The 23,431-nt window shown below is 42.2% G+C and overlaps 1 protein-coding gene across 2 annotated transcripts in view; it reads left to right on the top strand.

Moving 5' to 3' along the window:
- SKIC3 (SKI3 subunit of superkiller complex) overlaps nt 1-23,431 on the top strand; it is a 403,595-nt gene that overhangs the window by 1,436 nt on the left and 378,728 nt on the right. For both annotated transcript variants that reach the window (XM_053701496.1, XM_053701495.1), the window contains exons 2-3: nt 20,335-20,429; nt 21,114-21,257. In XM_053701496.1, the coding sequence (XP_053557471.1) occupies nt 20,340-20,429; nt 21,114-21,257 (234 nt within the window). In that variant the 5' untranslated portion in view covers nt 20,335-20,339. The remainder of the gene's footprint in view (nt 1-20,334; nt 20,430-21,113; nt 21,258-23,431) is intronic.

Raw genomic sequence — 23,431 nt, 5'->3', positions numbered from 1 at the left:
ATTTGTTTTAAGTAGACAACCCAAGGTATTGATCTAGGCCCATTTTGGTATATTTCATGCCACCATTTCACCGCCAAATGCGATCAAATAAAAAAAAAAATCGTTAACTTTGTCACAAACTTTTGGTTTCTCACTGAAATTATTTACATACCGCTTGTGCAATCATGACACAAATGATTGTAAAAGCTTCACTGGGATCCCCTTTGTTCAGAAATAGTATATATAATACGGCTATTGCATTTTAGTAAGTAGAATGCCACTAATTGCAGCTGCAGACCACACTTCTATTATTCCTGACAGTGAAGGGGTTAATCAGGTAGCTTGTAAGGTTTCATTTTAGCTTTAGAGTAGAGATTACCCTCCCGCCGTTACTTCCCATCCCCTGATCCCTCCCAAACAGCTCTCTTCCCTCCCTTATCACCCACTGGTCACCACCGTCTAAGGCATTGTTTCTCAACTGTGGTCCTCAAATACCCCCAACAGGCATTATTCATTATAACTGAACCAGTGGACAGGTGAAATAATCAGCTGATGGGTGAGAGCAATTTAGTAACCATGGTTACTGATCAGCTGATTACTTAACCTGTGCACTGGTTGAGCTATAAAAACAAACTGGCCTGTTGGGGTACTTGAGGACCGCGGTTGAGAAACACTGATCTAAGTTACTGGCAGACAGTCTGCCAGTATGAAGAGTTAAAATAAATGTAAACTTGAGCGTACTTGCTCAAGTCATAGGATAGAATTTAAAAAAATGAGTGAGACTTTCATTCATCAAATTTGTACTATATACTGACCTTCTGCGATTTTTACCTTTTAATTCTATAACGATAAGTGCTGTTCCTCCACCCGCCATATTGCTCAATTGATTAACAGATGATGAATCTGCAATCCACTAATCGTTACCCCCCAGAACGTTCAGCCTTTTTGCACAAACGTCACGCCCGGGGGTAAACAACGATTAGTAGATTGCAGATTAGTCATCTGTTAATCAATTGAGCAATATGGCAGGCAGAGGAATGGCACTTATCGTTGTAGCATTAAAAGGTAAAAATCGCAGAAGATCAGTATATAGTACACATTTGATGAATGAAAGTCTCACAAATTTTTTAAATTTTATCCTATGACTTGAGCGAGTACGCTCAAGCTTACATTCACTTTAAGGCATTTTTTTTAAATTGTATGTATGTATGTATTGGGTACTTGTAAAGCGCGGCTAATCACCCATAAGGGTCTTAAGGCGCTGCTCATTTTATCGACCTCAAAAGCATGAAAGGCTGAGTGGACCTCATTAAATACTTTTTATTTTATTTTTTATTTTCTGCAGTGTAGCATCCCACCTTAATCCTCCAACCCTCCCTGATCCTTCCCAAACAGCTCTCTATCCCTCCCCCTCTAACTATTGTCTGCCATCTTAGGTACTGGCAGCTGTCTGCCAGTACCTATAAAACACTTTTTTTAAAATTTTCTGTAGTGTAGTGGTCTCCCCTCTCCAGCGATCGTTGGTTAGGGACGCCCTCCCCAACCCCACATTTTTATTGTTGCATAGCTCCCCATCCCTACTGCTCTCTTTTCTTTTTTTTCTTTTGTAGGGCCCTCCTACTCCCGCCTACCCGTCTCCCAGATTCCCTCCTACACCACCCGCCTGCACCAGCAGTTGATCGTTACAGACATCTGTAACAATCTGGCATCTGCCAATCCAATCACGCTCCGGTTCTAAATGCAGGCAGATGCCTGGGGATCAGGAACTCCAGCTTTCGGCTGTAACATAAAGGGATTGGAAAGTCAAAATTAAACTTGCATAATTGCAATAGAGCATGCAATTTTTAGACTCTTTTAAATTCACTTTGATTTTCAAATGTGTTTTATTTTCTTGTTAACCCTTCTTGAAAAAGAACACACACATATCCTACACTAGTGGGAGCTGCTGCTAATTGGTGCCTGCACACATTTGTCTCTTGTGATTGGCTAACTAGATGTGTTCATCTTGATGCCAGTAGTGCAATGTTGTTACTTCAGCAAAGGATAACAAGAGAACGACAGATAATGGAATTAAATTGGAAAGTTGTTTAAAATGGTATGTTCTATCCAAATCATGAAATCATTTTTAAGGATTTCCTGTCCCTTCAACAGCCAGCTCTGATGTGTATATATATGTTGTGTGGTACGATAAGCAAAGTATCACACAACTTATATATACGTCACATTGGGCTAAGGAGTTAAAGGTACCAGATGCATCTTAGAGCTCAGGTATTGTCACAGCCTGTGACAGAAGCAGTGCACACTCACAGATCAGTGATATTATACCCTTTTTTTACATATGCAATATAGGATTTTTGTTAGTGTAATGTATCATTAATCCTGCAAATATATGTGTTTCAACACAAACTTTTATTTACAGTTGTGCTCATAAGTTTACATACCCTGGCAGAATTTATGATTTCTTCGCCATTTTTCAGAGAATATGAATAATATAACAAAAACTTTTCTTTCAATCATGGTTAGTGTTTGGCTGAAGCCATTTATTATCAATCAACTGTGTTTACTCTTTTTTAATCATAATGACAACAGAAACTACCCAAATGACCCTGATCAAAAGTTTACATACCCTGGTGATTTTGGCCTGATAACATGCACACAAGTTAACACAAAGGGGTTTGAATGGATATTAAAGGTAACCATCCTCACCTGTGATCTGTTTGCATGTAATTAGTGTGTTTGTATAAAAGGTCAATGAGTTTCTGGACTCCTGACAGACCCTAACATCTTTCATCCAGTGCTGCACTGACGTTTCTGGATTCTGAGTCATGGGGAAAGCAAAATAATTGTCAAACGATCTGCGGGAAAAGGTAGTTGAACTGTATAAAACAGGAAAGGGATATAAAAAGATATCCAAAGTATTCAGAATGCAAATCAGCAGTGTTCAAACTCTAATCAATAAGTGGAAAACGAGGGGTTCTGTTGAAACCAAACCACGGTCAGGTAGACCAACTAAAATTTCAGCCACAACTGCCAGGAAAATTGTTCGGGATGCAATGACAAACCCACAAATAACTTTAGGTGAAATACAGGACTCTGAAAACATGTGGTGTGGCTGTTTCAAGATGCTTAATAAAGAGGCACGTGAAGAAACATGGGCTGCATGGTTGAGTCGCCAGAAGAAAGCCATTACTATGCAAATGCCTCAAAGTATCCCGCTTACAATACGCCAAAGAGCACAGAGACAAGCCTCAAACCTTCTTGCACCAAGTCATTTGGAGTGATAAGACCAAAAATGAGCTTTTTTGGTCACAACCATAAACACTACATTTGGAGAGGAGTCAACAAGGCCTATGATGAAAGGTACACCATTCCTACTGTAAAACACGGAGGTGGATCGCTGATGTTTTGGGGATGTGTGAGCTACAAAGGCACAGGAAATTTGGTCAGAATTGATGGCAAGATGAATGCAGTATGTTATCAAACAGAACCCCTAATTTTCCACTTCTTAATTAGAGTTTAAACACTGCTGATTTGCATTCTCAATTCCTTGGATATTTTTTTTATATCCCTTTCCTGTTTTATACAGTTCAACTAACTTTTCCCGCAGATCCTTTGACAATTCCTTTGCTTTCCCCATGATTCAGAATCCAGAAACGTCAGGGCAGCACTGGATGAAAGATGCAATGGTCTCTCGGGTGTTCAGAAACTCATTGACCTTTTATACACACACACTAATTACAAGCAAACAGATCACAGGTGAGGATGGTTAACTTTAATAGCCATTCAAACCCCTTTGTGTCAACTTGTGTGCATGTTATCAGGCCAAAATCACCAGGGCATGCAAACTTTTGATCAGGGTCATTTGGGTAGTTTCTGTTATTATGATTCAAAAAGAGTAAACACAGTTGATTGATAATACATGGCTTTAGCCAAACACTAACCATGAGTGAAAGAAAAGTTTTTGTGTTATCATTCATATTCTCTGAAAAATGGCCAAGAAATTATAAATTCTACCATGGTATGTAAACTTATGAGCACAACTTTATATCTTACAGAATTTGCAGAGAAGTTGATAATTTGTAGTAATCATGAGGAACATTATGGGTATTGCATGCTTATAATTGAATAGGATTTAAAATAGATCTTTATTCCAAAATCGTTTTATTGAGAAGCTTTATAAATAACAGTATTTCACACATTTAAAAAAGGAAACACTGAACAACATTATTATAAAATACGATACAAATGATTGTTTACTACAGACATTGGTTCTCAGTTTTAGTACTCAAGAGTATTTCTCAAGTTTACCTTATACAGGTTTTGCGTAAATTTGTTCCAGGCACATATCTTGTAGTTAAGTATATAGAATGATTATGATCACTGTCAATTTTGTTATTTCGCTATACACTGTGGTTATTTCAGGTCATGGTTCTAAATTGGTGTATCAGTTTGGTCCTGTCTATGATTTAAATTAGGCTCCCAGAGTGCTTGAGCAAAGATAAAGGAATCCCTAGTGTCCGATCTATAAGACCTAAATTCCTCTAGTTCTAGTAAGTCTGAGGCTTTCTGTCTCCACATGGTCGGTGTTGGAGGGGTGGTCGATTTCCAGTTTTTGGCTATGAGTGTTTTCGTACTGTTTGTAAATATTCTGAATAGGATTCTGTGGGCCTTAGAAGGGAGTTTAGGGTATTTTTTAAGTAAAAATTAGTGGATCCATAGGGATCCTCATCTTTAAGACAGCTTCAATCTCATCGATTATGTCTCTCCATAAATTGTTAATACTATTGCACCACCACCACCACATATGTCCCATCCCGCTGCCCACATGTCCACATCTCCAACATCGATTTTTAGTTGAGGGGTAAGCCTGTGTAGGCGTCTAAGGGTGAGGTACCAGTTATGTAGTATCTTATAGTTGAGTTCCACTATGGCTGTTAAAGAAGAGGCAGACTTGGTGTTGCTGAATATGCTAAAGGCAATCTGGGGGAGGATGATAAACCCTAATTCTTTTTCCCAAGATTCTATAGAGGGTGGGAGACATCCCAGGGGGTGGGTGGGTTAGAATGTTATGAATTTTAGAGAGTGTATGTTTCAATGCATTTTGGGATGTGAACATATTTTCTAGGATGGTAAGGGGTCGAATCATATTGTGACTGTATGTATGTGTAGTTATATAAATGATGCACTCTACGGTAATTAAACCAATTGTGTGACCACAAAAACACCTTTTCCTGCAATTGTTTATGGGAGAGCATATGCTCCACATTTGAGAGGTGGCGAGCATCTATCTCAGAGGATGGGCTATTGTCTAAATCCCCAAGTCCCTCAGGGAGAATTCAGAGTTATGGGTCAGGGAGACGGTCTAGAGGAGAGAGAAGGGTTCAGTTTATTCGCCAGTACCCACTGGAGGAGGGTCTCCCTAGTGATCGGGTCGGTTATAGCTTTGATTGTATTCTCAAAATTTGGGGACCAACACACGGTCGGGAGGTTTATTCTTTGGTTAAGGCTAAGGCTTTCCTCCAGCAAGATCCATCTCTTCTGATCCCTATGTATCCTCCAATCTAGGACACGTTGTAGGAATATTGCTATTCTATAAAAATCAATATTAGTAACCCCAAGTGCTCTAGAGCTAGTCATAATAGATCTATTAATTATGGGGTGCTTTTCTTTCCAGATGAAGGAACTAAACAGTTGTTGGACTTTCGTAGTGTAGCGCGGTGGAAGGGGAACAGGTAGGGCTTGTAAAATGTACAATAGTCTGGGGAAGGCCGTCATTTTGATGGCATTAATTCTACCCATCCACTTAAGATGTTTTGTGTGCCATGAGGACAAGTCACGAGTCAGTGGCCTCTTCATCGGAATATAGTTCTGGTCATAAATTAGATCTGGGTCCTTGGTTAGGTAAATGCCTAAATATTTTAAGGAGTCCCCAGTTTGCTATAGAGTCTTTCATAATATTTTCTAAACTCCTCCGCAATGTCTCTGGAGGAGGACCACGACTTTCCCTTATTGTCTTTGATGGACATAATGTATCGTTTGTTGGACCTATAACTCAGTAGTCGTGCTAGTATTCTACCCTGTTTATTCCCTCCATCATAGTATCTTTTTTTGAGAAAGAGTGCCCTACGCTTAGCCTCTGTTCCAAGTAGTAAATTAAGTTGGTTCTTTTTATATTGTATGTTTTCGATAAGTGAGTGGGCTTTGGGGAATCTCTTGTGTATGATCTGCAGCTTATCCAGATCCAAAATTAGATTGTTTAAGAGTAGTGATCTCTGTTTATTCTTAGCTGCCTTAATAGCTATTAGCTCTCCTCGAAACACGCACTTATGTGCCTCCCAAATGGTGTGGGGCCCCACATCTATGGTGATGTTATCGTTAAAGTAGGAGACCAAAGATTTATTGATTTGGATGCAGGTTAGGTGGTCAGTTAATAGGGTTTCGTCAAGTTTAAAAGGATTGTCATGTTTATGTGATGTGGGCCATTTGACCGAGCAGCTGACCATTGCGTGGTCCGACCATGTTATGGGGGGATATGTCTGTGGTCTGGACAAGCGCAAGGCTAGTGACATCTATCAAGAGATAATCTATCCTAAAGTAATTTTGGTGAGGATGAGAGTAAAATGTGTAATCTTTTGTACTAGGGTGGTAAATTCTCCAGGCGTCGTGTACATTCATTTTTAAAATATGTAGTTTGACCTGTTTCAGCAATTTTTGGAGAGCCGATGAGCTACCTGTCACAGTCTATTTCTGGGTCTAAAGCTACGTTAAAATCTCCGCCAACCGACTTCTGGTGGGCGGCATTCCAAGATGGCAGCAAGGTATTGAAGCTCTGCTACTTCTTGTGGAAAATCCTGCTTGCAACCTGAATTTACCGCCATCCACATCTCTCTTGACAATCTTTGTGTCCGAGAAACATCATGGATAGAGGAATTTACATCTTCTCTCCTCCGGAAGGCACTTTGACAGTTTGTTTGAGACACAGTAAAGGTGTCTTTTACTCTCCAAGATGGAGGCCATAGCTAAAGAACTGATAGAACTATTCCTACCGCACCTAAGTAATCTTCTGAACTCCTGCCTAACACTTTCTGAAGAGATCCGGTCTCCTTAGGGACTACACTCAACAGGGATTACTACCACACTATCCGTTAAGAAAGACCCTCAATCATTGCACCCGCCGATACACCACTCACCTTGGAGCGCAGCATGGCTGGACGGCACCCGCTCTGACATGGGAGATGATAGCTCTCACTGCAGTTTCGAACCAGCATCAAAGTGGAACACCACCACAACGCACGAAAGGGGCGATATTCACTGCATGGCAAACAGTGCTGCAGCCGGCCCACGGAGAGCGTACTGCGGCCTTTTGATCCCAGCTTTGAATCAGAATAAACTGCAGCAATAACGAGCAGCGGAGCGATTCCCTCCTGCCTGAACCTGTCACTACTTGCTACGAGCTCGCCTCTGGATACAGAGGGAGGGGTACTGAGTCCTCCAAAACAGATATCTATCCTAGCCCTAAACATGGATCTAAGCTTGGTGGAGAAATCTCCCTACAACGTCTCTTTTCCTGTCATGGTGGCAAAGGAATCCTATAGCTCTCGGGGGCATTAACACATATCTTTAACCTGTGTGGGAATTGGCTGAGCTAATTATTTGACCCTATCTACCTGATGCTGGGCCATAACTCCTCCGTAGGTGCCCCTGGGTTTGGCAGATGATTGGAACCTTTTTGATATTTGCAGCCAACGGACACATGCTATCTGAATATAACCTGGCTAACTTGTCTGACTCATGTTGCAATCTGTATGGCTGCTAAACCTGTACTATTGCTGTCTAGTTCATCCTTGGCCCTGTTGGCCGCTTGCTTAGTTTTTAGATGGTTTTTATCTTTTTTTGACACAAGTGATACTTTGAGAGAATACATGAGTAGAGATGGTCACATTATATAATGACTCTTTGAACTGCACATTTTTATGTAGGACATTTGCCAACTTAACTAAGTTTTTTCATATCAATTCAAAACCCGTCAGCTCATGCAATGTATTTTGTTTGTATGTTTCCTCAATGTTCAACCTATGCTGCTCTTATATAAAACCAATACCAATTATACCTATAACAGACGCGGGCCCCTCTTACTACATTGGTTGCATTTGAAGGTGGTCACTTATCCTTGGCACTCAGGGGTTTACCCTCAATGCGGCAAGCTTTCCAACATTATTATTATTATTTATTATTATTATACTTTATTTATTAAGCGCCAACATATTCTGCAGCGCTGTCCATGGATACAATTCATTTAAATAAAACAATACAAGACTTGTAAGATACAGGACAAAATTTACAAACACATACAGGAGGGATTGAGGGCCCTATTCCCCTGGGAACTTACAATCTAGAAGGGTAGAAGGTTGAGAAACAGGAGGTGAGGACTGCAAGATTGAGAAGGATGTTAATACAGAGTTAGATGAGGGAAATATTAGGTAAGTGAAATTAATTTATTATTGAGTTGGGTGGTAGGCTTCCCTGAGCATTTAAAGGAAGAAAGATTAGGGCAAAGCCTGACAGCATGAGGGAGAGTGTTCCAGAGGGTAGGTGCTGCACGACAGAAGTCCTGCAGTCTAGCATGAGAGGAGGTGATAGTTGCGGATGCAAGGAGCAGGTCATTGTTGGATTTTAGTGGACGGGCTGGAGTATACTTGTGTATTAGAGAGGATAGGTAGAGGGGAGCGGCGTTGGTGAGAGTTTTGTATGTAAGGGTGAGAATTTTGAATTCTGCTGTGAATGGGGAGCCAATGAAGGGACTCACAGAGAGGTGCAGCAGATACAGATCGACGTGAAAGGTGGATCAGCCTGGCAGAGGCATTTAGGATGGATTGAAGGGGGGGAGGCAGGAAAGAGGAAGGCCAGCGAGTAGGTTGTTGCAGTAGTCAAGTCGGGAGATAACAAGGGAGTGGATTTATTTGCTTTGTGGTGTCAGCGCTCAGAAAAGGGCGAATTTTGGAAATATTGCGTAGATGATTGCGGCAGGATGTAGAAAGCGATTGGATATGGGGTATGAAGGATAGGTTTGAGTAAAGTGTGACTCCGAGGCAGCAGACTTGGGGCGATGGGGAATTGGTGATGCCGTCAACAGGGATAGAGAAGTCAGAAGTCGGCGTAGAGCTTGAGGGGGGGGGGATAAGAAGGAGCTCAGTCTTGGACATGTTAATCTTTAGGTGGTGAGAGACCATCCAGGAAGAAATACCAGATAAGCAGTTGCTGACATGAGAGAGGACAGAGGGAGAGAGAGCAGGGGTGGAGAGGTAGATCGATTCGATAAGGGGAATTGTAAATTAAACCCTTATCGCCCCATCACAAATTCAGACACATCTATACTGCATGTCCCACCCTGCAGGATCTATGTATCTATATAATATTAGTCTCTGTCAATATATAACTATTCGGTAATATGCATAACATTAATTCACCCTCTGTATTCACCCATGTATAGAGAAGAACTTCATAATGTGATATATCTAAAAGTCATGCTGAATTTCTCATTTTATAGTTTAGAATAAAAGTATGGGTGCAATACTTATTCAATACTTATACATGACTCACCATACTTCCTTTAAACGCCCCTATAACCTTAAATATAAGCATTCCTACCCAGAATCATATCTCTGCATGTGTAGTCTTTTAGGGGGATCTTCTTCCGCACTGAAAATGTCAGCTTAACTGAGACCCCACTTTGTAAGGCCTACTAATGATGATGCCACTTATTACTCCCAGGGTATGACACATTATTGCAAACCGGTCAATCTTAATGAATGAGGGCATCCATATTTATTTTGCAGGGTGGCACATACTCCATTGGGAAAGTGTATTAGTTTGTAGTTTAATTTTTTTTTTTTTAATAGGGGTTTAGTTTGGTTGTGTTAGTTTACATAAAAATAAAACCCCAACATTGTGGTACAAGTGAGTATATATACGAGAACATTCTCTAACCCATTTAAGTCTTTCTCTTACTTGGTGTATTCAGTCCACGGATTCATCCTTACTTGTGGGATATTCTCAATCCCTACAGGAAGTGGCAAAGAGAGCACACAGCAAATCTGTCCATATAGCTCCCCTCAGGCTCCGCCCCCCCAGTCATTCTCTTTGCCGCTCTAACAAGTAGCATCTCCACGGGAGGGTAAAGAGTATGTGGTGTTAGATTTGTAGTTTTTATTTCTTCAATCAAGAGTTTGTTATTTAAAAATAGTGCCGGTTTGTACTATTTACTCTGAGGCAGAAAGTGATGAAGATTTCTGCTGAGAGGAAAAAGATTTTAGCATGTTGTAACTAAAATCCATTGCTGTTCCCACACAGGACTGTTGAGTACAGGAGAACTTCAGTTGGGGTGAACAGTTTGCAGGCTTATACTGCTTAAGGTATGTTCAGTCATTTTTTCTAACAAGACCTGGTAGTGCTAGAAGACTGACAGATATCCCATGAGGGAAGGTAAGCCATTTTCTGAGACACAGTATAGAATGATGGCTTTAGTTAAGGGCTTTAATACTGACAGACACTGTGATGGGCTAAATCGATTACTTTATTAAGGTAATCTTATATTTATTAAGCGTTTTTAAACGTTGGAAACACTTTTTGGGGACTTTTTTTACGCCTGACATTTTACAAGACAGCTAATCTGACTCAGAAAGGCCCCATAACTCTGGAGAAAGGAAGGAGGGGGCCTCATTTTCGCGCCTCAATTGCGCAGTTGATTTGCAGCACAGCTCCACGCAGCTTCATGTGCAGAGCCTTTAGAGTACAGGAGGACTTCAGGGAGGCTTAATTTACACCTGCAAATAACCCTACTAGTACTGTAGTGGGTTAAACCGGGTATTTACTTCATTTTGCTCCGGTTTGGGCATTAAGGGGTTAAACGATTTGAAAACTTGTGTGCAATCATTTCAAGGCATTAGGATCATGTGGTGAAAATTTCATTACGATCGGATGTTTTTTGATGATTTGGTAAAAAAGTGTGTGCCTTTTTATTATTTAAAGAGACAGTAACGTTTTTTCAAAAAGTATTTTTTTCAATATTTTATTGTTGTCTGAGTCTGTCAAACATGTCTGAGCCTTCAGATAGACCTTGTTCTTTATGTTCAAAAGCCATGGCAGTACCCCCATTGCATTTATGTTTAAAGTGTGCAAAAACATCTAAGCATTTTAAAGATCATCCAGTGACAATTAAAAATACTGCCCAAGATGATTCCTTAACGGAGGGTAATGAGGATAGTCCTCCTTCCTCCCCCCACGTGTCTACACCAGTTACGCCCGCGCAAGCGATGCCTAGTACCTCTAGCGCATTGGCCCCTATTACTTTACAGCAATTAGCAGCAGTAATGGATAATTCCCTTGCAGCATTTTTATCCAAACTGCCAGTTTTTCCAAGAAAGCGCGATAGCTCCGTTTTAAATACAGAGGATGAGCAATCTGAAGCTTTGGATAATTTATCTGTAGTACCCTCACAAAACTCAGAGGTAGCAGTGAGGGAAGGGCTGGCTGAGGGAGAAATTTCTGACACAGGAAAAGTTTCTCAGCAGGCAGAGTCAGATTCCTTAGCGTTTAAATTTAAGCTGGAACACCTCCGCGTCCTGCTTAAGGAGGTTTTAGCTACGCTGGATGATTGTGACCCCATGGTGGTCCCTGAAAATTTTTGTAAAATGGACAGATATTTAGAGGTCCCGGTATACACTGAGGCATTTCCGATCCCAAAGAGGGTGGCGGATATTGTGACTAAGGAGTGGGAGAGACCAGGGGTACCCTTTGTTCCCCCACCTATCTTTAAGAAAATGTTCCCCTTAAACGACCCTAGGCGGGACGCGTGGCAGACGATCCCTAAGGTAGAGGGGGCTGTTTCAACACTTGCTAAGCGTACAACTATACCAATAAAGGACAGTTGTGCTTTCAAAGATCCTATGGATAAAAAATTGGAAGGATTGCTGAAGAAAATTTTTGTTCAGCAAGGTTTTATGCTTCAACCAATTGCCTGCATTATCCCGGTAACTACTGCAGCGCCTTTTTGGTTCGAGGCCCTGGAGGAGTCGCTCCAGAGGGAGACTTCATACGATGAGGTCATGGATAGAATTCACGCTTTAAAGCTGGCTAATTCTTTTATCACTGATGCCGCTCTCCAATTAGCTAAACTAGCGGCAAAAAACTCAGGTTTTGCCATCATGGCGCGACGAGCGCTTTGGCTCAAATCGTGGTCGGCGGATGTGTCGTCCAAAACAAAACTGTTAAATATTCCCTTCAAGGGGAAAACCCTTTTCGGCCCAGAGCTGAAAGAAATTATTTCAGATATCACTGGAGGCAAGGGCCATGCCTTTCCACAAGATAGGCCGTTTAAGGCCAAAAACAAGGCTAATTTTCGCTCCTTTCGCAACTTCAGGAGCGGACCTGCTGCAACCTCTGCTGCCGCAAAGCAAGATAACGCTTCCCAGCCCAAAGCAACCTGGAAACCCTTGCAGGGCTGGAATAAGGGTAAACAGGCCAAGAAGCCTGCTCCTGCTACCAAGACAGCATGAAGGGATAGCCTCCGATCCGGGATCGGATCTGGTAGGGGGCAGACTTTCTCTCTTTGCTCAGGCTTGGGCAAGAGATGTTCCGGATCCCTGGGCATTAGAAATTTTTGCTCAGGGGTATCTTCTAGAATTCAAGGACTCTCCCCCAAGGGGAAGGTTCCACATTTCTCGTTTGTCTTCAGACCAAACAAAGAAACAGGAGTTCTTACGCTGTGTAGAAGATCTACTAAAAATGGGAGTGATACACCCAGTTCCAATTGCAGAACAATGACTGGGCTTTTACTCAAACCTGTTCGTAGTTCCCAAAAAGGAAGGAACTTTCAGGCCAATCCTGGATCTAAAAATTCTGAACCAATTCCTCAGAGTTCGGTCTTTCAAGATGGAAACCATTCGGACAATCTTGCCGATGATCCAGGAAGGTCAATATATGACTACCGTGGATCTAAAGGATGCGTACCTACATATACCTATCCACAAAGATCACCATCAGTTCCTAAGGTTTGCCTTTCTGGACAAACATTACCAGTTCGTGGCCCTTCCTTTCGGGTTGGCCACCGCTCCCAGAATTTTCACAAAGGTGCTAGGATCCCTTCTGGCGGTACTAAGACCGCGGGGCATTGCAGTAGCACCTTACCTAGACGACATATTAATACAGGCGTCGTCCTTTCACAGAGCCAAGGCTCATACGGACATCGTTCTGGCCTTTCTAAGGTCTCACGGGTGGAAGGTGAACGTAGAAAAGAGTTCTCTGTCCCCGCTCACAAGGGTTCCCTTTCTGGGAACATTAATAGACTGTAGAAATGAAAATCTTTCTGACAGAGGTCAGGAAGTCAAAACTGTTGAATAGTTGCCGAGTTCTTCATTCCATTCCTCGGCCTTCCGTGGCTCAGTGCATGGAAGTAATTGGTTTAATGGTTGCGGCAATGGACGTAGTCCCTTTCGCCCGAATCCATCTCAGACCACTGCAACTGTGCATGCTCAAACAGTGGAATGGAGATTACGCAGATTTATCTCCTCAAATTCAAATGGACCAAAACCCAGAGACTCTCTTCTCTGGTGGTTGTCTCAAGATCACCTGTCTCAGGGAATGAGTTTCCGCAGACCGGAGTGGATCATTGTCACGACCGATGCCAGACTGGTAGGCTGGGGTGCGGTCTGGAACTCCCTGAAGGCTCAGGGACTATGGTCTCGGGAAGAATCTCTTCTCCCGATAAACATTTTGGAGCTGAGAGCGATATTCAATATGCTCCAGGCGTAGCATCAACTAGAAGAGGCCAAATTCATCAGATTTTAGTCGGACAACATCACGACTGTAGCGTACATCAATCATCAGGGGGGAACAAAGAGTTCCCTAGCGATGAAGGAAGTATCCAAGATTATCAAATGGGCGGAGGACCACTCCTGCCATCTATCTGCAATTCACATCCCAGGAGTAGACAACTGGGAGGCGGATTTTCTAAGTCGTCAGACTTTCCATCCGGGGGAGTGGGAACTCCACCCGGAGGTTTTTGCTCAGCTAACTCAGCTTTGGGGCATTCTAGAGTTAGATCTGATGGCGTCCCGTCAAAACACCAAACTTCCCCTTTACGGATCCAGATCCAGGGTTTCCAAGGCGGCATTGATAGATGCATTGATAGCGCCTTGGTCATTCAGTCTAGCTTATGTCTTTCCACCGTTTCCTCTTCTCCCTCGGCTAATAGCCAGAATCAAACAGGAGAAGGCTTCGGTAATTCTGATAGCGCCTGCGTGGCCACGCAGGACTTGGTATGCAGACCTAGTGAGCATGTCATCGGTCCCACCATGGAAACTGCCATCGAGACAGGATCTTCTAATCCAAGGTCCTTTCAAGCATCCAAATCTAGTTTCTCTGCAACTGACTGCTTGGAGATTGAATGCTTAATCCTAGCTAAGCGGGGGTTCTCTGAATCAGTTGTAGATACTCTGATACAGGCCAGAAAGCCTTTCACCAGGAAAATTTACCATATGATATGGCGGAAATATCTTTGTTGGTGTGAATCCAAGGGTTACTCGTGGAGTAAAGTTAGGATTCCAAGGATATTGTCTTTTCTCCAAGAAGGTTTGGAGAAAGGTCTGTCAGCTAGTTCCTTAAAGGGACAGATATCTGCTCTGTCTGTTCTGTTACACAAGCGTCTGGCAGCTGTACCAGACGTTCAGGCGTTTGCACAGGCCTTAGTTAGAATCAAGCCTGTCTACAGACCTGTGGCTCCTCCATGGAGTCTAAATTTAGTTCTTTCAGTTCTTCAAGGGGTTCCGTTTTTGAACCTTTGCATTCCATAGATATCAAGCTATTATCTTGGAAAGTTTGGTTTTTAGTAGCTATTTCTTCTGCTCGAAGAGTTTCAGAACTATCTGCTTTACAGTGTGATTCACCCTATCTGGTGTTCCATGCAGATAAGGTTGTTTTGCGTACTAAACCTGGTTTCCTTCCAAAGGTGGTTTCTAATAAGAATATTAACCAGGAAATCATTGTTCCTTCTCTGTGCCCTAATCCAGTTCCTAAGACGGAACGACTGTTGCACAATCTTGATGTGGTTCGTGCTTTAAAGTTCTATTTAAAAGCAACTAAAGATTTCAGACAAACATCATCCTTGTTTGTTGTGTATTCTGGTAAGAGGAGAGGTCAGAAAGCGACTGCTACCTCTCTTTCATTATGGCTGAAAAGCATCATCCGATTGGCTTATGAGACTGCTGGTAAGCAGCCTCCTGAACGAATTACAGCTCATTCCACCAGAGCTGTGGCTTCCACATGGGCTTTCAAGAATGAGGCTTCTGTTGAACAGATTTGTAAGGCAGCGACTTGGTCTTCACTGCATACATTCGCCAAATTTTACAAATTCGATACTTTTGCTTCTTCGGAGGCTATTTTTGGGAGAAAGGTTTTGCAAGCAGTGGTGCCTTCCGTTTAGGTTACCTGACTTGTTCCCTCCCTTCATCCGTGTCCTATTGCTTTGGTATTTGTATCCCACAAGTAAGGATGAATCTGTGGACTGAATACACCAAGTAAGAGAAAACAGGTGTATTCATTCCACGGCCCGCCCTGATATTTAAGTCAGGTTCAAATTAAATTTTCAATAACTACAGTCACCACTGCACCCTATGGTTCTCCTTTTTCTCCTAACCGTCGGTCGAATGACTGGGGGGGCGGAGCCTGAGAGGAGCTATATGGACAACTTTGCTGTGTGCTCTCTTTGCCACTTCCTGTAGGGATTGAGAATATCCCACAAGTAAGGATGAATCCATGGACTGAATACACCTGTAAGAGAAAGTAATTTATCAGGTAAGCATAAATTCTGTTTTTACAGACCTCAATATAAATATGAACACTGTATTCTACTATATTTGATAAAAATCTGTTGTTGTACGTTGTTATCTCATATTGCTTTATCAATTTCATATTATCTTACCACACCCTGCGTGGTGTGTCATTGACTTGTAACTTATCACTGTACCATTTGTTGGTTATAAATCAAATTTAAAAAAATATCTCTGCCAACCACCAAGCTCCCTTTGGTGAGTTCAGTAATTTTTATTACAAGCAAAATTGAAAAATTGTGAGGAGTTCGTATTTGGAGCATATATGTTTGGCTACGGTTTTAGTTTTATTGTAGAGTTGTCCTGTTTTGACCAATAGTCTCCCCTCCCTGTCTTTAAATATATTAGAAAGGTGGAACGGTATGTTATTTTTGATCATGATGCCCGCCCCATTATGCTTAGAGTTGTGGGAGGCCAGGTAAACTTGACCAAATTTTCTGAGGGACTGTAGGTGCTCACGTCCTTTTCTGAAGTGAGTTTCCTGTAATAGTATTATGCCACTGTTTAGTCGTATAATATTTAATAGCCATGGACCTCTTCTGAGGAATGTTGAGACCCTTGACATTATGGGAGAGTATATTAATAGTCATGGGGTCACCTATCATTATTGGTTCGAAGGATAGGTATATATGCTATACGGTTAAAGTGTAAGGGTTGGTGTGGGAGTCTTCTAAAGAGGGTACCACATCCTATTAGGCCCTCTGGGACAAGTCTAGGATTGTCATCATTGGTGAAGTGGGAGAGTAAGTGGTTATTTATAGTAAGGTGACCTGACCCTGACGTGTCTGATTAGCCTAAGGCTAACCTTGTTCGTGCAAGAAGTATGGGAATTAATGTGTCCTGGAAGTAAACACCATACATAGAACAAAAATTTAACTAAACAACTGAAATATTTAAAACAATTAAGGTATGATGCAATGAAAAAACCTGCAAAGAGTACAATGAAAACAAACAAGGTATACTTGCAATAAGTACAATAGCATTTGGTGTATGCAGTTAGCCTAGTATACACCATCCTGGGGGGGGGGGTGGAATGATGTCAGGTAGCATTCTAGGGTAATAAATTAACAATAAGTATTAAGTAAAGCCTGTTATGAACCAAACTGGCAATTAGAATATGAAGTTTGGACCGGGGTCTTATAATAAGTAGTTGTGGGGGAGAGCGTGACATTATCACTATAAGAAGGAGGTAAGCTCTAAACAAAAAGTCAATACAAACAGGTGAAGTTTCTATACCCCACTTTGCGGCCATCTGATAGTCCTTAATAGGAGTCAAGTCCTAGAGGTTCCAGGGTATCCCATGGGAGCACATGCACTGTCGTACATGTGGCTAGGGATCAAGGAAAGTAGCCAAAGTGGAGGTCAAGCAGTCCCTCAGGCTAAAGGAGTGTCAGTCGATGATGATGGTCCTGTCTTTCGTCTCTTCGATTGCATTCTGTTTCAGGCAGAACGCTGTTCTTTGGGGTAGTCTTTATCTGAGTCCGCCATCCGAGGTGGTACATCAATAATCCTTTCTGGTGGGGGCTCAAAATCAAGGTTTAATCTCTTATAGAGAGAGTCCAGGTATGCAAAACGTTTATAGATTAGTTGGGTTCCATTGTGGTTAACAATTAGGCTGAAAGGGAAGCCCCACCTACAGAGGCGTAACTAGAAACCACAGGGCCCAGGTGCAAGAAAAATGAGGAGACCGAGGGGGCCAGGGATGGCGGTTTAAGCTGCCTATCTGTTTTATTTTATTTTCTGGCGGCCATATCATGTGCTATCACTGGTAGGAAAACTGTAACTAGATAAAGTGAAATTCAGGACAGCTATGATAAATGCAGCTATTAGAGTAGGATGACTTCTTGGCAGTGATGGAATGAATCCCCATCTGGCCAGAGCTTATAAGATGTAATAGCTTAGCAGGGATGTGGAGTATAGGGCTCAGCGGTTTCCTCTTAAAGTTATAGGCCTAGGTCAGACTTGACTTGAGAATATAGCTTTTATGAGGCCACATGGATCTGCTGTATAGGCCGCTATAGGCTTAATAGGGTCATATGCACTGAACATAGGAACCCTGATATGCAATCAATAAGTCCCCCTGACAACTCAGCCTTATCCCGGCTCCACTATTTGAAATGGCCCCCACAGGTTAACTCACACGCAGGCTCTGGGCCCAGTATATGGGTTCTCATCCTAACCGGAGTGTAGCAACCCTGTAGACTCCCTCAATGTCCTCCTAGCTGTGCGGAATCTGGAGGTGTAGCTGGGAAAGGAAAAAAAAACAAGCCCTGAGTGAGAAGCTTTCACCTTCTGTACAGAAGCTGCGTGTGTGTCACCGTGTTTGCTGAGGCAAGATGGCGGCCGCAGCATTCAGCTCCCCACTTCTCTCACACTCCTTTTGGTTCGCCCGTTCTTCCCCTTGGCTCAGCAGGAGCAAATGTGCTGTCTGGGTGTTATATGCAACACATCGCAGGTGTATCAATCACTGCTGGATCCCTCAAACAGAAAAAAATAATCTCTGATTAACATAGTAAAATATATTTGTCAAGAAGTAGGGTTTACATGATTGTCAAGTGAATCTGCGAGTGAAACCATGCATGTGCACCTCACCTCACTATTCATAGCCACACCTGTAGCTCTATTGTCTATGCACCACTTTTGTAATAGTTCCCATTAGCAACAAGCACATTTAAAGCCATAAGGCTGTTCTCTCATGCAGTTAAAGGGACAGTCTAGGCCAAAATAAACTTTCATGATTCAGAAAGAACATGTCATTTTAAACAATTTTCAAATTTACTTTTATTACCAATTTTGCTTTGTTCTCTTGGTATTCTTAGTTGAAAGCTTAACCTAGGAGGTTCATATGCTAATTTCTTAGACCTTGAAGGCCACCTCTTTTCAGAATGCGTTTTAACAGTTTTTTACCACTAGAGGGTGTTAGTTTCATTTCATATAGATAACACTGTGCACGTGAAGTTATCTGGGAGCAGACACTGATTGGCTAAACTTCAAGTCTGTCAAAAGAACTGAAATAAAGTGGCAGTTTGCAGAGGCTTAGATACAAGATAATTACAGAGGTTAAAAGTATCCTATATAATAAATGGCCAAGTATGTTTGTCAGATGCAGTCATGCACAGTAGAGACTGCACTTGACAAACATACCTGGCCGTTTGGATCCTGACACTCAGCACTCAGCACAGAGCAAGGCTGAAGCGGAGTGTCAGGGAGCGTGGCCGATGGGAGCGTCGCCATGGGGATGTGGCCGGGCGTCACGAGGGACGTGGCCGGATGCGATGAGGGGCGTGGCCGGGCGGGGTGCCGCGATGGGGGCGTGGCCAGAGAGGCAAAGGCTTTCAATTAAGACAGAGCCAGAGAGGGAGCAGGAGGGGGGGGGGGGGGGGAGAAGGGCCAAAGAGGGGGGGGGGAGAAGGGCCAAAGAGGAAAGAGAGCCAAAGAGGGGGGGGGTGGGGAGAGAGAGCCAAAGAGGGGGGGAGAGAGCCAAAGATGGGGGGGGAGAGAGCCAAAGATGGGGGGGGGAGAGAGCCAAAGAGGGGGGGGAGAGAGCCAAAGAGGGGGGGGGGAGAGAGCCAAAGAGGGGGGGAGAGAGAGCCAAAGAGGGCGGGGAGATAGAGCCAAAGAAGGGGGGGGGGAGAGAGCCAAAGAGGGGGGGGGGGAGCCAAAGGGGGGGAGAGCCAAAGAGGGGGGGGGAGAGAGCCAAAGGGGGGGAGAGCCAAAGAGGGGGGAGAGAGAGAGCCAAAGAGGAAAGAGTGCCAAAGAGGAGAGAGAGCAAAAGAGGGGAGAGAGCCAAAGGGGGGGGGAGAGAGAGCCAAAGGGGGGGGGGAGAGAGAGCCAAAGGGGGGGGAGAGAGAGCCAAAGGGGGGGGGAGAGACAAAGAGGGCGGAGAGAACAAAAGAGGGGGGAGAGAGAACAAAAGAAAGGGGGGAGAGAGCCAAAGAGGGGAGAGAGCCAAAGAGTGGAGAGAGAGAGCAAAAGAGAGGGGGGAAGAGAGAGCGAAAGAGAGGGGGGGAGAGAGCAAGGGGTGGGACTGCTGTACTTCAAAAAATAGCCCATATACACAGGCTTTAGTACTAGTATTAATATAACTGTGTTGGTTATGCAAAACTGGGGAATGGGTAATAAAGGGATTATCTATCTTTTAAAACAATAAAAATGCTGGTGTAGACTGTCCCTTTAAATGGCACATCAGTAACGCCTTTGATAGGCCATATCACGCTGAATTTGAAAAGGAAAAAGAAAAGAAGAAATGTGGGGTGGGTGGGAGAAGTTGTAACTGTAAATGTGAGTTTAATACAATGTTTTTTTTTGCTAAAAGGTAGATACCACAAACAATTTGAAAAAAATGTCACCATCAAAGTAAATACTGTGTGCCATTCTGTGTTTGTGAATGACTTATCTAGGCTATAGTGTGTGTGTGGTTGCATGTTATATACAAGTTATAGTAATGTATTTTACCTTGTCTGTACTGTAGACATTATGTCAAATAAAGAAGTGAAAGCTGCCCTGAAGAATGCCAGAGATGCAATCAGAAATAAAGACTACAAAGAGGCCCTCAAGCAATGCAAGGTAACACTATTTAGTCACTTAAAGCAATTTTTGTTGTAGTTTAATTATACTGTACTTGAAGGCGTATTTGTTTATTCATATTATGCCACATACCACCAATTGGCCAGCCAACTTGTTTGATAGGATTGTCTGGTTGAACCTTATGTCTCTGGTACCTACACCTGCTGGGCAAGTGACCTTGATATGTTAAATAATGTGGATGGTTTTTGCTGCAGCAGATCTGATGGTTATCAGCATTATATTACAGCTGGGAGACTCGTATTTCTTTTTGCAAGTTTTATAAACATTCAGATAGAGTCTTTAGGTAGACACCATTTGTTATTTGCAAAGTTGGTATTGGCTTTTGGCTATGTGATGGCTGCTTAGTGACCTGATTGAAAAGTGCATGCCATAAAGAAAATACAAATGGGTATTGATATTTTACTATATGGGATGTAGATGGAGTTGAGATTTTCTCTCTTCACTTAAGTAAACAAAACCTATTAAATGGGCATACAAGGTTAGTATAAGTTTGACATTCATGTACCTTTTTACATTTTTTTCATTGGGAATATAAATAAATAAATACACAATTCAGAAGTGCTCTTAGCTTTGTGGTGCATTCAGCTGCCTTCAGAAGTTACATGGTAGTTAATTAATTACTTGTATTCTAATTAACTACATTTATTTTTCTTTTTTCTAAAGGCTGTGCTAAAGCTGGAGAAAGATAATTATAATGCCTGGGTGTTCATTGGCCTGGCAGCGTCTGAACTGAATCAGCCTGATCAAGCCCAAGCTGCTTACCAAAAAGCTGCAGAGCTTGAGCCAGACCAGTTGCTGGCATGGCAGGTAAGTCGTTTCACATATGTCCATGTTGTTTCACATTTGTTTGCATTAGGTGAATTTTTACAAGATTCTTAGTTTTTTTTTGTAATACTTTTTATTAATATCACAATACATCAGCATGTACTCATAAAATTTAGATTTTTTGTTCAAAATCAATAAATCAGCCTCACACCTCCTGTATGGGAAACTCTGTCCTTTAAGTCCTTTCACTATTTTATACTGTACACTAATATAATATTTAAAAAGAACATAAAGATGTTGAAATTTTAAATAAGTAAAAAATTATTAATTAAAAATAAATTAACACAATTAATAGTGTGAGTGATTGAAAATGTAATATCTTATCAGTAAGGTCTCTCTCTCTCTCTCTCTCTCTCTCTCTCTCTCTCTCTCTCTCTCTCTCTCTCTCTCTCTCTTTTTCTTTCCTAAGATATGGAGAGTCCACAACATCATTCCAATTACTAGTGGGAATATCACTCCTGGCCAGCAGGAGGAGGCAAAGAGCACCACAGCAAAGCTGTTAAGTGTCACTCCCCTACCCATAATCTCCAGTCATTCTCTTTGCCTCTGTCAATGGAGGAGGTGAAGTTTGGTGCCTGAAGAAATGAATTACCTTTTTGAGTACTTTTCCCGGCAAGCAAGGATTTGGGTTTAGCTGAGTCCACGTCAATCTCTTTAGTAGATTAGAGGTGGCTTTTAAGCAGTTAGGAAGTTGTGAGGTGGTCCTTACTTTATTTCCTAACATCTTGCTGCCCTAGTTATAGAAAGCCAGAGTTGGTTACTCTGTTCTTTCTTTTTTTTTACAGGTCTCTGTAAGGAGTATGTGTCCTTTCACACCTTGTGAGCTGTCTTCTTGACGGACAGCTAGATTGCAGGTAAGTGCTTTTTTTTGTCTTCTAGGTATGGAGACTGGCACTTCAGTGAATTATTTAACTCTGCAACAATTTGGGGACATATTAATCCTTCATATATAGGATTTTATGAGGCAGTATGTAGGCACTAAGTATGTAACAATAAGAGACTAAAGGGTTTATTTCTCCTCATATGGGAAAAGTTTCCTTGTTGGCACTTTTATTGTTATTTTTCTTTCACTTTCAAGTGTGGAAAAAGAGAACTTGGGTTTCAAAAGGCTTTGATAACTAGAGCGACTCTAATTTTTAGGCAGTTTGCTTTTGCTGGGAATGTGCGCTTTTACTTAGCTGCGCAGTTCTGGTCGGCCGGTCATGTGACCAACCGCTCATCCGACACGGAGTGTAGTGGCGTCTTCTCTTCAGTTTGGATCGATAGAGGAGTGGTTTGTGAGCTGCCGGCAGTGTCTCTCTCTGTCTCATTGTTCAGCCTCTGGAGGACGGTAGGACACCTCAGTATATCTGAGGTGTAGAGGTTCTGAGTGTGATTTTCTTTTCAGACTGTTGTTAGTGTACATCGCTCTGATCGTTCCAAGACCTTTTTTAAAGTGACAGTACACTTTATTTTAAGACATTTTATTTTTCTTTGGGAATTTTTTGTTTTTGTTGATATGGAGCAAAAATCTTATTCTCTTGGCAGATGTTTATTATGTCTTGAGGCCTAAATTGAATTACCTATGCATTTCTATACTACATGTTTAGCAAAAACACTAAAGTGTAAAGATACTCTATTGCCCTCTATGCCCAATGTCTTTCAGGATGATGCTGTTCAGGCAATGCCACAGCTTTCTCCTCAAACGTCCCAAGCCTCCATGGTGTCACATACAGTGCCCTGCAGTTCCTCTCAGCCTTTTGGAGGAGTTTATTTGCGATCAGACTTTGCTGCTCAAGTATCTTCTGCAGTATCAGCGGCTTTATCTGCTTTTCCCATGTTGGGAAGCGAAAGAGGAAATTTAAAGATGTGTCAGATAGTAAGGTGTCTGTTCCGTCTGCAGCTATGCAGGTTGCACTCTCATGTCTGATGAGGAGGATACCTCAGTAGCCTCTGAGGGTGAAATCTCAGATTCTGACATTATAATTACTTTTGTCTGATGCTGAAGAAGTAAACTTCAGATTTAAGCTTGAACACCCCTGTGTCTACTGTTAAAGGATGTATTAGCTTCTTTGGACGACTCTGATACTCCTGTCGCTGTCAACCCTAAGAAATCTAATAAACTTAATAAATACTATGTTGTTCCTTCCTCTGTGGAAGTGTTTCCTGTTCCAGAC

This window comes from Bombina bombina, chromosome 2 (assembly GCF_027579735.1).
Source record: "Bombina bombina isolate aBomBom1 chromosome 2, aBomBom1.pri, whole genome shotgun sequence".
Classification (NCBI taxonomy): domain Eukaryota; kingdom Metazoa; phylum Chordata; class Amphibia; order Anura; family Bombinatoridae; genus Bombina; species Bombina bombina.
Note: the sequence above shows the minus strand (reverse complement) of the source record. Positions and strands in the feature narration are given on the sequence as shown.